Here is a 15,438-nt window from a genome sequence, read left to right as displayed (position 1 = left end):
AAAAAACCCCAAAAAAAGAAAAATTAAAAAAAAAAAAAAAAAAAAAAAATACAACACAAAAACAACAAACATGCCTTGTTCAGTTCTCTTTTTATCTTGTCCGGAGTGAACTGATCAAGATGACGTCGGAAATGAAACGCATCAATTGCAACAATTTCTGTAGTACGTCTCTGCCAGCTGTCCCTGTGTGCGATAAGAAGGGAGTAAGAAAAACATACCTGTAAACAAATACTTCCGTCATTTTATACAGAGACCATTGTTGAGGAGGAAGCAATTCAGTTTGTATAGATTTAAATCAAACAAGTGTTGGTGACACATTAGGAAATACAGTATGACCTATAAAGAGAAATCACAATGAATCTCAATTAGCAAAAAGTATTTAACCCTTTCAATGCCAGATACGTTTTTTAAGCAAATGCATATTTTTAAGTCTACAAATTTGTTTAAACCCCCCAGAATTATATTTTGAATACTTAATTCTCCCGCTACCAGGGCTGCTAAATGCTGCAGTGATACAGAATGTCTCACTGGAAAATAACACTTCCGGGAATGTCAATCTCCTGTTTTCCCAGCTTCACTCAATGGTTTCTCCAATTCCTATGTTACTAAAGTGAGGGCCAAGTGGGGAGCACAGTGGGGGACACAGGAGATCGACACTTCTAGAAGTGTTGGTTTCCAAATAGACCTTCGAGGAAGATTCCTCTTCATCAGTTACGTGGAAGGTGAGAGTAAGTATTGCTTCTTGCTTCTTTGCAGGTGGACCTTTGGCTATTTCTATTATAGAGAGAGTTTCTTTAAATCCAAAATAAGCAGTTTAAAGTAAACAAGTAGTGAATACAATAAGCTTACCTTGGAGCTTGATCTTCATGAACACGGTCCCATTTGTAGGATTCAGAATATCCCTTATATTCACTGTATTGCTCTGCACCTACAAATAAAAGGAAACAAATCTGAACATTACATATAAATCATATGTTAGGATTTTATTTTCCAGCTGAACTCATAGTTCAGTTTTAAATTTACACTAAAACTCACAACTACTTCAATTTGTATACAATGCCAGCAAGCATCATTTACGTCTCAGAAGTAAATGACACTAAACAAAAACAAGTTAGAGGAGCATGTTGGCTCTAGCAGAGTTAGCAGATGAACTGGCTCGACCTAAAGCTAAAATATAGGAGAAAGTTGTTGTGTTTTTAAACAGCACAAGTTAAACAACTTACCTCCATTAATGTACGACAATCATGTGCCGAGCTAAATAAATATATACCATTCAGTGAAATATGTGATATAATGACAAGATATATGAGTATATGCTTTAAAAAGAGCATATCAAAACATGAAAAAATGTGAACAGAGTGATAAATGCAAAGTCACAAAGTGATAAACAAAAAGGCATAAAACAAATATCCAATGGACACCACAGTACAAATCTATGGGTGCAATGGGACTCCTGTCCGTCCAGCTCAGCTGAGAAGAGGGACGTCAAATGCTCAGGGCTTTTGTTTTATGCCTTTTTGTCACCTGTGACATTGTGAGTGCCTGCTTTTATTTATGCTATATGCTATGCTATTTTTAAAGCATACTCAAATATCCTATTGTTATATCACATATTTTACTGAATTGTATATATTTATTTAGCTCGGCACTTGATTGTCATACATGTTTTATATATTTTTTATATATTTATCTTGAATGCCTAGTAGCTCTTATTTGCATTTATTTACTGGCACTGATCACTTATTGTTTTTATATTTACCTCTATTAATGACTATTCTGTGTGTGGGTGGCTGCTGGTTACTGCATAAATCATACCTTGATTGAAGCTGGATACTAGAGACAGCGCTATACTTCAGCACTGTAGGGATGAATTAGCTGCAGCTGAGAAAGTGAAGGGCTCCAGTTGTATACCCACTCCTTCGTGTCCCCTCATTTATTTATAAAAAGCTTTGTATTTTTACACAAAAGGTGTGCTGTGATTTGACCAGGAGAGAAAAGGGGTGGGTATGCAACTCTAATTCATCACCTCCATTCACAGAATGCCTTGCATTCACTATATTTTATCTATGGAGGAGCAGCATTGTCACCATAAGACAGCTCTCCCCCTCATCTTCATAACATAGGGGAAAGTAATCTGCAGTCCACAGAGATATCTGGAAATCATGCAACTGACAACAGTGTCGCATACAAAGTTAAAACTCACATGATTTCTGGTAGGATCAACAGGTATTTTTCACACTTATAGAACTGACAACACAAAATATTATCAATGGTATGTATGAAGGACCAATAGCTCCATTGTTCTGGTTTATATACACTGAACAGATAGGCTTTCCTTTACAGTAACAAAGCCCTAATTTGTTTAATTTGCCCTAATTTCGCAAGTCAAATTCAGGAGGAGAAGCAGAACAAGGTGTTAGTTTGTTGATACATATACATGATACATATCAATGGTATTCAGGAGGAGAAGCAGAACAAGGTGTTAGTTTGTTGATACATATACATGATACATGATACATATCAATGGTATGTATGAAGGACCAATAGCTCCATTGTTCTGGTTTATATACACTGAACAGATAGGCTTTCCTTTACAGTAACAAAGCCCTAATTTGTTTAATGCCTTTTTGCAATAACTTCCAGAAAACCATGAAAGTGTGCAATTAACAAAAGCTATATAATCAGCATTACTGAGAACAGATCTGTGTGTTCCTAACTCAGTTAACTATAGGCAAAGCACATAAAGCAAGCTAATCAGCTTGGTGGCTGAGATCTTATACATCTTTAAGGCATAAGAGATTTGCCAGTGATGCTGCTCAGACATCTTGTAGCTGGAAGATGTTATAATACTGACTAGAACTATGACCATTACGAAGTCGATGCTAAGCAGATGCAGCAAAAAATCACAGCAAATTTAATTTCTTTTCAATATCTCAAGCTCTTGTACAAATTAAAGCTGCATTGCTTCATCCATTAGACTCAAGTCATGAAGCCTCAGTCATAAGGAATGTAATTTGTCTGGAAGAAAGAGTGTGGCAGAATGAGAGGACTGGCCCGAAAAGAGAGATGGAACACAGCCAGCCACATAACAAGGATGATGAAATGGCTATTTCCATTAATGGGACAGAACACCACATCACAATAATTCATTAACAGACACTCTAATAAACTAAAGTGGATTAGAAAAAAGTACCTTAAATTAAGGACAAAAATCTCATCCAAAATAGTAATTTGTATTACAACGGAGGTGCCTGTATCTCTAAAAATATTCATAGGGAAACTGACAGTATATTACAGATGTGCAGAAATATGATTAAGGTTCAACCAAGACAAAACAAATTTCAAAAATAAAAGATTAGTTTTAACTTTACAGAAAAATAAAAAAATTAGCAGTCATTGGTCATGTGACTGTCGACCAATGAGAATCTCTTGAGAGCCTTTCCCACAAGAAAGGAGAGACTCTCAGTAGTGAAGTTTTCAAGTGTCGGGTCTGTTATACCTGCGTGGGCGATGGTCATTTTTGCAGCTTAGGGCAGTGGGAACCAGGGGGTAGGGGGGATTGTGAGCAAGATGAGGAAGGAGTTGTGGGTTTGTTCACCTTTTCCATGAAAAGGTGAACGAACCCATTAAGTATACAGTGTGACTGTGGTAACTAACACATCAGCGAATGCACCTCTAACAGGGTAATGCGCTCCAGAGGGGGAGGAGCCCAGGTTCGGTGCTGAAGCATGATGCTGAATGTATTGGCCTATTAACCACCTCCCGTCCACATCCGTTGGTAAACGGCCAGACCGGAGCCTTGTAGGAGCGGGGAAACTGTGCTTGCACTGTCTATTGGACAGTGCACACAGCATAGGCATCCTTAGAATTACACCCAAAAACACATTCTGCTACTCCTCCTGAGTATGGGGATACCATGCACGTAAAACCTTTTAGCAGCGTAGCCGCATAGAGGGGCCCAGAATCCAAGGAGCACCTTGAGGCTTTCAAAAGCATAAATTACGCATGTGATTCCCTGACTACCTATCACATTTGTGGAGGCCCTAAAGTGCCAGGACAGTAGAAACACCCACTAAATGACCCCATTTTGGAAAGACACCCCAAGGTATTTAATAAAAGGCATGGTGCAGTCTTTTGGAGGATTTCGTTTTATTGCCACAAGTTTTTAGAAAGGTGAAAAAAGAAAAAATACATTTTTTTTCTTCATTCATTTGTAAAACTTGTGGCTATAAAATTAAAATCAAAAAACTCAGCATGCCTCTTTAAGGCTTTGGAAAGACACTTTTGGAAGTGTCTGCTTTCCAAAATTGGGTCATTTTGTTGGTGTTTCTACTTTCCTGGCATTTTAGCGCCTGAAGAAATGCAATAAGCAGTCAGGGCACCAGGGTTGATGCAATTTAAATATATATACTGTAGTCTGTGGACTGTATAAAACTTTCAAACACTGTACTTAATATACACTTATTTGTTTTTTTACCAAAGACATGTAGCAGAATAAGTTTTGGCCTAAATTTATGAACAAAGATAATTTATGTGCAATGTTTCATTGCTTAACATAGGGAAAAGTTTTTTTTTTCCCCTCAAAATTTTCAGCAATTTTTCCTTTATATAGTAAAAAATAAAGTGGTGATTAAATACCACCAAAAGAAAGCTCTATCTGTCCCCCCAAAAAAGTATAAAATTCATTTTGGTACAGCGTTGCATGACGGAATAATTGTCAAAGTACAAAAGCGCTGAATACTGAAAAATGGCCTGGCCAGGAAGGGGGTGAAACACCCTGGTCTTCAAGTGGTTAAAGCTAACTGAAGAGAAAAAAAAAAAAAGGATTTAAAAAAAAAAAAAGGGTTTACAGGTTGAAGCAGAAGTGTTTGTTTTTCAACATATTTAGTACTAGTGTACGTGGGTTGGCCATGCAATAAAGCTGAACTGCAGGCAGATCTAAGACACACATTAATGAAGCTTTGAATCCATTAATATTTCATTACATTTATCTTGTAACTGCAAGCAGTGCAAGTATCTGAATTTGACTTGCAGCGCAAGTCAAATTCAGGAGGAGAAGCAGAACAAGGTGTTAGTTTGTTGTGCTGCAGTGCCCTTGTGCAAATAAGCATGCTTATAGGAGTAACGTTCAGTCTGCTGCTTTCATTATCACTGTTCAGTCACAGGCCAGGGACAAGACGTGTGTTATTTAACTGAGGCAGAGAAAAATCAGGGCTCCTATGCTGGCAGAGAGGGCTGTGTGACATAGCTGCGTAAATCTATGAAATGGATGCACAAAAAACTGCTACCTTATAGGTTTATCCTTTGCATTTAATGTAAACTTACACAGAGGAATTAAATAAAACGGACCTTAACTAATCTCAAAAAACAAAGTACAGCGGTTGGCAATGCAGATAAATCAGCAATAAGCGGACACTCATCCTAATTTTGCACTGAGCGCGTGAGAGAGTGTGAAAGAATATGTATGCATTAGCTTTGTCCTTCATTTTTTTTAATGTTCAGCCATTTTGTCTTTCAACCATCTTGTCTTTTTTTCAACTTAAGGTGCCCATACACTGCTCGATTCTCGTACGAGAATCGGGCGAAATCCTGCGATCGTACGAGAATCGAGCAGTGTGAACTAAGACGTGCGACCGTTTCTACTGTACGGTCGCACGTCTTTTGTCGAGCCAACGTGTTCGAAAACGCATCGAGAATCGTACGATTCTCGCCGGGTTTCTAGCCTGCTCGCCCGATAGCTGCGGAACGGGCCGGTGTGCACACGCGCACACTGCCCGTTCTGCATTGTCGTCATCGGAAGCCCGCCCCTCAGCGGGGCGGGCTTTCGATGATCGCAAGTACGATCTGCCTGTCCAAGGTGGGCAGATCGTACGGGCTTTCAAGAAGCATACGACCATCGCAAGACAAAAGTCTTGCGATGGTCGTAAGGTGTATGGGCACCTTTACTCTTTCTAAAGCAGCGAAACAATCCTCTTGTAATATGCTAGTTAAAAATGAACAGTAAAACGGTACCAGCTTCAGCTAGAACTAGCTGGCCTTTCTTTTGAAGGTTGTTTTGTAGCTAAGGTGAAGGTACATGTGCAGCCTCTATTATGTTAATCGTTGGAACATATTTAAACTATGCGCTCAACCATTAATTTTTAGGCAGAGACATGTGTCAGTTTGACTTAAAGAAAAGGGCATTATTTTATACAACAAAAAAAACGGTCAAAAAAAAAAAAAAGAAGCTTGGCTAGACCTTTGATTGAGAAGCTGTATAAAGCGATTTCTTTCTATGGAATCCGATTAATTATGCTCACCTGTGACAATAAGGCACTCATTGTCATCCAATACCTCTGTAAAGAGTCGTGATGCTATCAGCTCGGGGTTGATAATGAAGCGGATTTCTTCTTGGACAAGACCAGAGCCTGTCACACCACCACCAACATAACGATTTGCAAAATCCACCTAACCAGAAGGGGAAAAAAACAAAAAACTACAATCAGCATTTTGGTGGTTAAGCAGTCTTAGGCCCCATTCACATGAGAAATTTAGGAATTCCTGCACCAAGAACCTACAAATTCCTGTGGCAGGAATCCCAGTTCAGATGCGGCTGCTGTACCCATTGAGGTAAAGGACAGTGATCATGCAGCAGTCTGACTACAATTACATGCGGTTTGAAATAGATGACCATTTCGGAACGCGTCTATCTTGTGCCCAGCGACAATCATCTATCCCAAACCGCACGTAATCATGCCATGACTGCAGCTCACGGATGAGGGTGTGGTCACTTTGACTTAATTATGTACAGTGGCCACATCTCAACAGGAACACCAACCAATCCTGCAGAAGGAATCCATAGGTTCTTGCTGCAGGAATGCCAGATCGCCCCATGTGAATGAAGCCTAAAAATTTACCTTTAATTAATCATCTTGAAACCAGCAACAATTATGTATTGTTTTCAAAAATAGCAACTATGTACCTTCTCGTTAGTTGATAAACCAGTCTCATTAGGAAAACCAGGTAGCCAACAAACAATTATTGAATAACTCTATAGAAAAAGTAAAAAACGCACAAGTGCCATTGATGGAAATGGCTCATGGGGCACGGTTTTGGATTGTCTCAAACAATCGGCTGTAAAACTTTTTGAATGCCATGAATAATTAAGAGCTTCAGTGTGGCCAACAATTGCCCAAAAAAAAATATTATATGTGGAGTTTGATCAGTTGCACTGCCAGTAATGGCTATCTAGCTGTCGGCAAACTAAAGAAGTACAGTTGTGCTCAAAAGTTTGCATACCCTTGGGAGAATTGGTAGTATATTGTATGTACCATTTCTAAAGAAAACATGAGTAAGCAAGCAAAACACATTTCTTTTATTTATAATGGGATTCATATTCAACTGTAGGAAATAACAGAATGGCACTATCAATCATAAACAACATGGCAACAAATAAAAAAAAAAAATGAAATGACTCCTGTTCAAAAGACTGCATACCCTTAGTTCTTAATACTGTGCATTGCCCCCTTTAGCATTAATGACAGCGTGCAGTCTTTTGTAATAGTTGTCTATGAGGCCTGAATTCTTGTAGGTGATATAGCTGTCCATTCGTTTTGGTTAATTGCAAAGTCTTTGGTCGTCTTGCATGAACCGCAGGTTTGAGATCTGAGAGTAGCTCGATGGTATTAAGGTCAGGAGACTGTGATGGCCACTCAAGAACCTTCACATTTTTTTGCTGCAACCACTGTAGGGTCAACTTGGCCTTGTGCTTAAGGTCATTGTCGTGCTGGAAAGTCCAAGAGCATCCCATGCGCAGCTTTAATGCAGAAGAATGCAAATTATCTGCCAGTATTTTCTGATAAATTGCTGCATTCATCTTGCCATCAATTTTCACAAGATTCCCTGCGCCTTTAAAGCTCACACACCCCCAAAATATCAGTGAGCCACCACCATGCTTCACAGTGAGGATGGTATTCTTGCAGTTATTGGCCTTGTTGACTCTTATCCAAACATAACGCTTATGGTTGTGACAATAAAGCTCTATTTTGGTCTCGTCACTCCAAATTAGTGTTGAGGTGTTGTCAGGCATATTGTAACAGGGCTTTTTTGTGGCATTGGTGCAGTAAAATCTTCTTTCTGGCAACTCGACAATGCAGCTCATTTTTGTCAAAGTATTGTCATACGGTGTTCCTTTTTCCAGAACAGCCTGTATTTCTCCTGAGGATACCAGTGGATTTTTCTTTAAATTCCAAACATTTCCTTTGGCAGTTCTTCTGCAAAATTTTCCACTTTTTAATAAGTGATTGAATAGCACTGACTGGCATTGTCAAGGCTTTGGATATCTTGTTATATCCTTTTTCATCTTCATAAAGTTCCATTACCTTGTTACGTGGGTGTTTTGACAGTTCTTTTCTGCTCTCCATGGGTCAGTATCTGGCCTGCTCAGTACATCTACATGGGTCAGTATCTGGCCTGCTCAGTACATCTACGTGAGAGCTAACAAACTCATTTACTATTTATACACAAGCACTAATTGCAATTAAAAAAAGCCCACCGATGTGGTACATTGACCTTTAAATTGCCATTTTAACCTGTATGTATCTGTAACAAGGCCAAACATTCCAGGGTATGTAAACTTTTGATCAGGCGATTTCTGTTATTATTATGATTTTAAAATGAGCCAAACAACATGTGATAACAAAAATTCATATGATCATTATCCTTAAATAAAAGACAGTTTTTTGACATTAGTCCTATTTCTAATATCAATGCCAAAATTTCAAGATTTCTGCCAGTGTATGCAAACTTTTAAGCACAAGTGTAATATGTTGTCTTTAACAGGCTTGACTTCCTGTATAGGCCAGAAAAGCATTGCAAAACATTACTTTTTCTTTTAACAGTGCATCCAAAACAGCTATAAAGAATGCATATTTATAAATTAATGTTTCATTGTGTTCTTCTTTATAGTCCCTGGAGTAATAAACAGATGAACAATACAAATGTAGCCAGTATGCAACAAACGTGTGCAATCCAACATCCTTGTGAATGGGCTAAACCAAGGAACCGGATGCTTTCCATCTAGCTGTCAGGAAAGCCTGTACATTTCATATCACACTTCCATGCCCTGATAAACACAGTTTGGAAAGACAGATATATCAATCTTACATCAGCAACCAAACCTATTGACCTTTAGCTGTCCATGCCACACAATTCTATGTCATTTATCAGTAAAGGATCACTGGCCTACAACACACGGTGGGAAAACAGGTCCCGGGGACACTCTAACCCTGTCAAAACACTTCAAATAGGAACATATTATTCTGTTTCGATCATTAAATTATGGCAGCATCAGGAGCAACATCAAATATGAAGCTGGCAGCCAAAAAAATCAGACTGTGTGTGTGTGTGTGTGTGTGTGTGTGGTGGAGAGAGAGTGTGGAGGGGAAAACAAAGGAAGGTTTGTTGCTACAACACTGCATTAATTTAGTCAAAACTGAAAAGCAATTGTATAATCAGAAGTCCATGTATTGTGCTGTTGGTATGGAGTTTAACTTACTCCTATGTTTTTCTTGCACAAGTTAAAAAAATAGATACAAAAAAATATCGGGAATTACAAAAGGCCTAGTTTTATTTATATAGGTTATATAAAACAATGATAAAAAAGCAACCAACAAAACAATGCTTAACATGTTTGTTTCTACACATGACCTACTTGTGCAATTTGCTTAGATGAGAAAAACACAAAACTGCATAAAATAAAACAAAATTTTGTTTAGCGTTAGAAGTGCACCGAAACTAAATTTTGTGACCGAAACCAGAAATTAAAAAAAATTTCGGGCTGGAAATGAAATTATTTTTTTTCTAACCTTTGTTTATTTATATATTTTTTTGATTCATTTTTTCTAAACTTTATTTTTAATATATTTTTTTTATTTTTGCTCATTCATAATTTGTGGCTATAGTATGTTTACTATGTCCACATTCATGAATGTAGAGCACTTCCTGTCGATTCATAATTGGTTACACAGTATATATAGTATGTCCTCAATTATTTACAAACACTCAGTGATCACTGATCGCTGAGTGTTTGTATACCGCTCTACATTCTGACTCGCTGTCACAGGAGGCAGAGATGGTAAACATCGGCAGTGCGGGGAGGAGAGCCTGCGCTCATTTGGCAGCTGAATCCTTCCCAGCACTGCTTACTGTCACAGGGAAAAAAGCTCAGCCTTCTGTGACATCGCGGCTCACTCTTCCCCGCCCTGCTTAGCCTGCGGACAGTTTCTCTCCTCCCTGCTGGGCACTGCTCTGTGTCAACGCGGACACAGAGCAGCACGCAGGAGGTTGGAGAGAAACTATGGATGCACCGCAATATTGGCCGAAAGATGGTACTTTTGGCATTTTGCCCAAAGTATCATTTTCGGCCGATATGTTTCATTGGCCATAATTTCTGTGCATCCCTAGTTAGCATCATAGAAGATAATCCAAATGATAATTACCACCTTGGAGAATGCACAGGCTAGGAATAACAAAACTCTGCAATGCTCAGTGGTGTGCACTTAAATAAGAACTGCAACCTCACAAACCAATTTAACCTAACTGGGTGCTTCAAAAAGAACTCCAGGCATGTACAAAATGAACCATTGCAGTGGGCTAGCCCTACACTGCAAGGGTTAAGTGCTCGTTTTGGTCTAGGGTCTAAAAAAAAATAGGTATACTCACCTGATCCTCGGTCCCAACAATCTTTTAATGTAGTCTCTCTTAGATTTTAATGCTCTTTGACTTCACAGGGGAGATTTTCACTCAAGTCCTGTCTCAGTGACACCCTGAAACACATAAGGGCTGTTCCTGGGACAGGATGTTAAGAAAATCTCCCCAAGGGTCAAATACATTTGGAAAAAATAATTAAAATTAAACTAAAGAAGGTTCGATGCAAATTCCTACAAAAATATCCTTCTGGCTGGAGTTGCACAAAAGTTATTACACAAATGTAACTGCAAAGTATTACATCATTTCCATGAAAATTAACACTCACCTGCAGCATCCCATGTCCATTTCCTTCAATTGTACCCATACATGTAATGTGCAGTCGGCTCAGCTGTTTTGTTGATCTACACAAGTGAAAAACACATTAGTCATCTACACCCAATATAAATACATGTGTGTGGATTGATTTCCTTTAAGTACTTAAACATGGATCATCCAGTTTTAAAGCTACAGGTACTGTATGTTATATTTTTGTATAACCATTTCTATGTAAAAAAAATTATTTTCCTAAATCTATTCTGCTGTAATAATCTCATCAGTACAGTACTATGCAAATGTTTTAAGCAGGTGTGAAAAAAATGCTGTAAAGTAAGACAGCTTTAAGATATATGTTTATGGTTTATTTTTTATCAATTTACAAAATGCAAAGTGAGTGGGCAGAAGAAAAATGTAGATCAAATCTATATTTGGTGCGACTTCCCTTTGGCTTCAAACCAGCATCAATCAAAAGTCAGGGATTTTGCAGGATTAAAGTCAGGTGTATGATTAACCAATTATACCAAGCAGGTGCTAATGCTCAATAATTTCATAGGCAGGTTGAAACACATTCATTAACTGAAACAGAAACAGCTGTGTAAGAGGCTTAGAACTGGGAGAGGAACAGCAAAACTCTGCTACTAGGGTGAGGTTGTGGAAGACAGTTTCATTTCACATGTCATACACCATGGCAAGAATAAAACACAGCAACAAGACACAAGGAAGTTATACTGCATCAGCAAAGTCTTTCACAGACAAACATTTCAAGATGTGCTGTTCAGGCTCTTGTGAAGTAGCATAAAGAAACAGTCAACATTGAGGACCTTAGACGCAATGGTCGGTCAAGGAAACTTAATGCAGCGGATCAAAGACACATCATGCTTACTTCCCTTCAACATCAGAAGGTGTCCAGCAGTGCCATCAGCACCGAACTGGCGGAAACCAGTGGGACCCAGGTACTCCCATCTACTGTCCTGGAAGTCTGGCCAGAAGTGGTCTTCATGGAAGAATTGTGGTAAAAAAGCAATACCTCTGTTGGGGAAACAAGGCTAAGCAACTCAACTATACACGAAAACATAGAAACTGGGCCGCAGAAAAATGGCAGCAGGTGCTCTGGACTGATGAGTCAAAATTTGAAATATTTGTCTGTAGCAGGAGGCAATTTGATCACCAAGGGCTGGAGAGCAGTACAAGAAAGTCTGCAGGCAACAGCGAAGCATGGAGGTGGTTCCTTGCAAGTATGGGGCTGCATTTTTGCCAATGGAGTTGGAGATTTGCTCAGGATCAATGGTGTCCTCAATGCTGAGAAATACGAGCAGATACTTATCCATCATGCCATACCATCAGGGAAGCATGTGATTGGCCCCAAATGTTTTCTACAGCAGGATGACAACCCCAAACATACAGCCAATGACATTAAGAACTACCTTCAGCGTAAAGAACAACAAGGAGTCCTGGAAGTGATGGTTTGGCCCCACTTGAGCCCTGATCTCAACATCATTGAGTCTGTCTGGGATTACATGAAGAGACTAGGTGGATTTGAGGCAGCCTACATCCACAGAAGATCTGTTATTACTTCTCCAAAATGTTTGGAACAACCTACCTGCCGAGTTCCTTCAAAAACGGTGTGCAAGAATACCCAGAAAGAATTGACGCTGTTTTAAGGAAAAGGGTGGTCACACCAAATATTGATTTGGAGTTTTCTGTTCATTTACTTTCCATTTTGTTCATTGATAAAAATAAACTATTAACACTTTTATTTCTGAAAGCATATTTACTTTACAAAATGTTTTCACTCCTGCCTAAAACTTTTGCACAGTACTGTATATCTAAACATTCAAAAAATAACATTTTAAGCTTTTTTTAATTTTTTACAAAAACTGCCCAAAAATGTATATGGTCTTTCATCAGCTAGATTTCAGATATTCTTAAAGGGTAATTCCACATAAAAAAAATCTGTAAAAAATTAATATAAAATATACAATTGTTGCGCAGACCATTTTGTAATTTAATGAAATTAAAAATGACCTTTCCATTTAAAATTTTAGCCGCTGTAAAGATCCAAATCTGTCAAAAAAAATTTGATGCAATATGGCGACCTGGAGGCGTTCTGTACAAAGTTGGTGTACATAATTACCCCAAAAATGTAATTTCCTGCTTCTGTGATTGGCTGATTGATTTTGCCAGAAGTCTGCACTAAGATACAAGTACATTTTTTGGCATCCCTTGCAATAGGAAATTTATTTTTGCTGAGATACTCCCTAAGGGTTAATTACTACAAAAGGGATGCAGACACTGCAACTTTCCATATTACAACACAGGAAGCCCACCAGCTGGTTATAATGAACCTAGGCCCTCCCATTCAGGAATCAGTCTGGAAAGGACATGCTGCAACAAACAGCTTTCTTTTCAGAACAGAAACAGGTAGGAATCTGCAACAAAGTTTGTTACCTCTTTGCAGTGTACACAGATCACCCGGAGATGGTTGATTTTTTTTCTCAACAAAAGTGGAGTTACTCTGAAAACACTGCAGTCACTGTGGAGAATGTAATAAGCAGAGTAATATGGGTGAAATTTGTTTATGTTTTTTGGTGAAATTTACATGTGGCCCTGTACGCATGTATCCCCTTAGATTTGCATTGTTGTGGAAATTTTACTAGAATGTGTTTTTAGTGTATTGTAATGTTTTGTCATTAGTCTCTCAGTGTCTAGGTTTAAATAGGCGCTGGGGGTTAAACCATTGGAGTAGATATCTTATGCGCGGCGGAGCAGTGTCTTCTTGGCGAATGTATGGACGCCGGCTGGGGCCCCCGGTGCAATGCATGGATTTATTGGCTTGCGTGGATACATTTGTTTGGAACGCAGTATATGAAAGGAACGTGCGTTTATTGTCCCTGGTGAGTCTGATCAACCGCTGGAGATAATGACGTTGCCTGAAAATAAGCACGCATGAGAATCATAGTAACGTTATGTGGCATTGATCACTGAGCAAAGCTGGATAAAGTCACTCCGGTGGTAATAGATTATTCTACTACATGTGATTATTCTACTAATGTGTTTTGTTAGCTGGTTTATGGCCCTAGAATTATTGCTCTCACTCCGGCGTGCGCGGCGATACCCAACATTTGTTGCGCGTTCGTCGTTTTCATACGTAGGCACACCTGACGCGTGTTTACGTGGCGACGCGCGTGCTCGCGTCTGGCGGGGGACTTATCAGCACTTTGGGAACATCCAACTTCTTTTGCAATTACCTTTTGAGGCTTTCCCTCCTTATGGAGGGTGTCAATTATGGTTTTCTGCACAACTGTCAGGTCAGCAGTCTTTCCCATGATTGTGATTCCTACTGAACCAGACAGACCATTTAAAGGCTCCGGAACCCTTTGCAGGGGTTATGGCTTAATTAGCTGATTAGAGTGGGACACTGAGCCTAGAATATTGCACCTTTTCACATTATTCTAATTTTCTGAGATTGTGGATTTGGGGTTTTCATGAGCTGTAAGCCATAATCATCACAATTATGACAAATCACGGCTTGAACTATCTTGCTTTGCATGTAATGAGTCTATCTCGTGTATTAGTTTCACTTTTTAAGTTGCATTAGTGAAATAAATGAACTTTTGCACGATATTCTAATTATTCGAGTTTCACCTGTATATAATGTGTGCGTGTGTGCGTAGCAACTCTCTGCCATTGATTTGCACAGGCTGACTGATGGGGGCTGTACGCTTCACCTTTCACTCCTGACAGAGAAAATAGGGGCATACTGTATGCTATACAGCCATTTATTGCCATGAGTCCTTAAATTGTAGAGTGGGGACGGCACTGTTATGCAGCACTTACTGTAAATAGAACCCTCCATATTGGGTTTTGCCACATTTTGCAGTTCAGTGTCCCTAAGACAGCCTTAGAGATGGACAAATAGTAAGGCCAAAATGGTCAGGGGACAATGAAAGCCCAATCAAACTCTTTCATTTAGTACTGTGTAGCCCTGGTTGGCAACCCCTGTAACCTGCAGGAGCCGCATAGCATGAGCACTACAGTGATGAGATGGCAAAATGGAGAACGGTTATTGACTGCACTAGATCACCATGGAGGAAGGTGCAGGCTAGAGAGGGAATGCCCAGGGAACTGTAGGTCAACCTCACCTCTACCACTCTAAGTGTCAGCAGTGCAGAGACCAGCCAGAGGCACTATAGCCTACTTCTCTCCACCCTACAGAAGTGGCCAGAGGACAGACTGCTGACCGGAGGACATTAGCAAGGAATCAGGGTGGCTGGAGGACTTTGGTCACCCTTACATGTATTGAACTTGTTTGCTGTCACTGCAATTTTGCTGCCGCCAGCAGAGCTCTGCCTAGGAAATTGCATCACTCTTCATTAATTGTGGATTACAGATTCCCCTCGCACAGTTCAAGGACATCAGCACCAGCAGACTTTT

The 15,438-nt window shown here is 39.4% G+C and overlaps 1 protein-coding gene across 1 annotated transcript in view; it reads right to left on the bottom strand.

Annotated features, from left to right (window-relative positions):
* The window catches only part of PARG (poly(ADP-ribose) glycohydrolase), a 113,663-nt gene that overhangs the window by 15,179 nt on the left and 83,046 nt on the right, over positions 1–15,438 (bottom strand). Inside the window, exons 12-15 of the mRNA XM_018558408.1 lie at positions 11,015–11,090; positions 6,300–6,447; positions 850–928; positions 75–183 (exon numbers count right to left, since the gene is read on the bottom strand). Of these exons, the coding sequence (XP_018413910.1) occupies positions 75–183; positions 850–928; positions 6,300–6,447; positions 11,015–11,090 (412 nt within the window). The remainder of the gene's footprint in view (positions 1–74; positions 184–849; positions 929–6,299; positions 6,448–11,014; positions 11,091–15,438) is intronic.

This window comes from Nanorana parkeri, unplaced genomic scaffold (assembly GCF_000935625.1).
Source record: "Nanorana parkeri isolate BGI_ZX_2015 unplaced genomic scaffold, ASM93562v1 scaffold338, whole genome shotgun sequence".
NCBI classification, from domain to species: Eukaryota; Metazoa; Chordata; class Amphibia; order Anura; family Dicroglossidae; genus Nanorana; species Nanorana parkeri.
The sequence above is the reverse complement of the archived record's forward strand: the minus strand, read 5'-3'. Positions and strand labels throughout refer to the sequence as shown.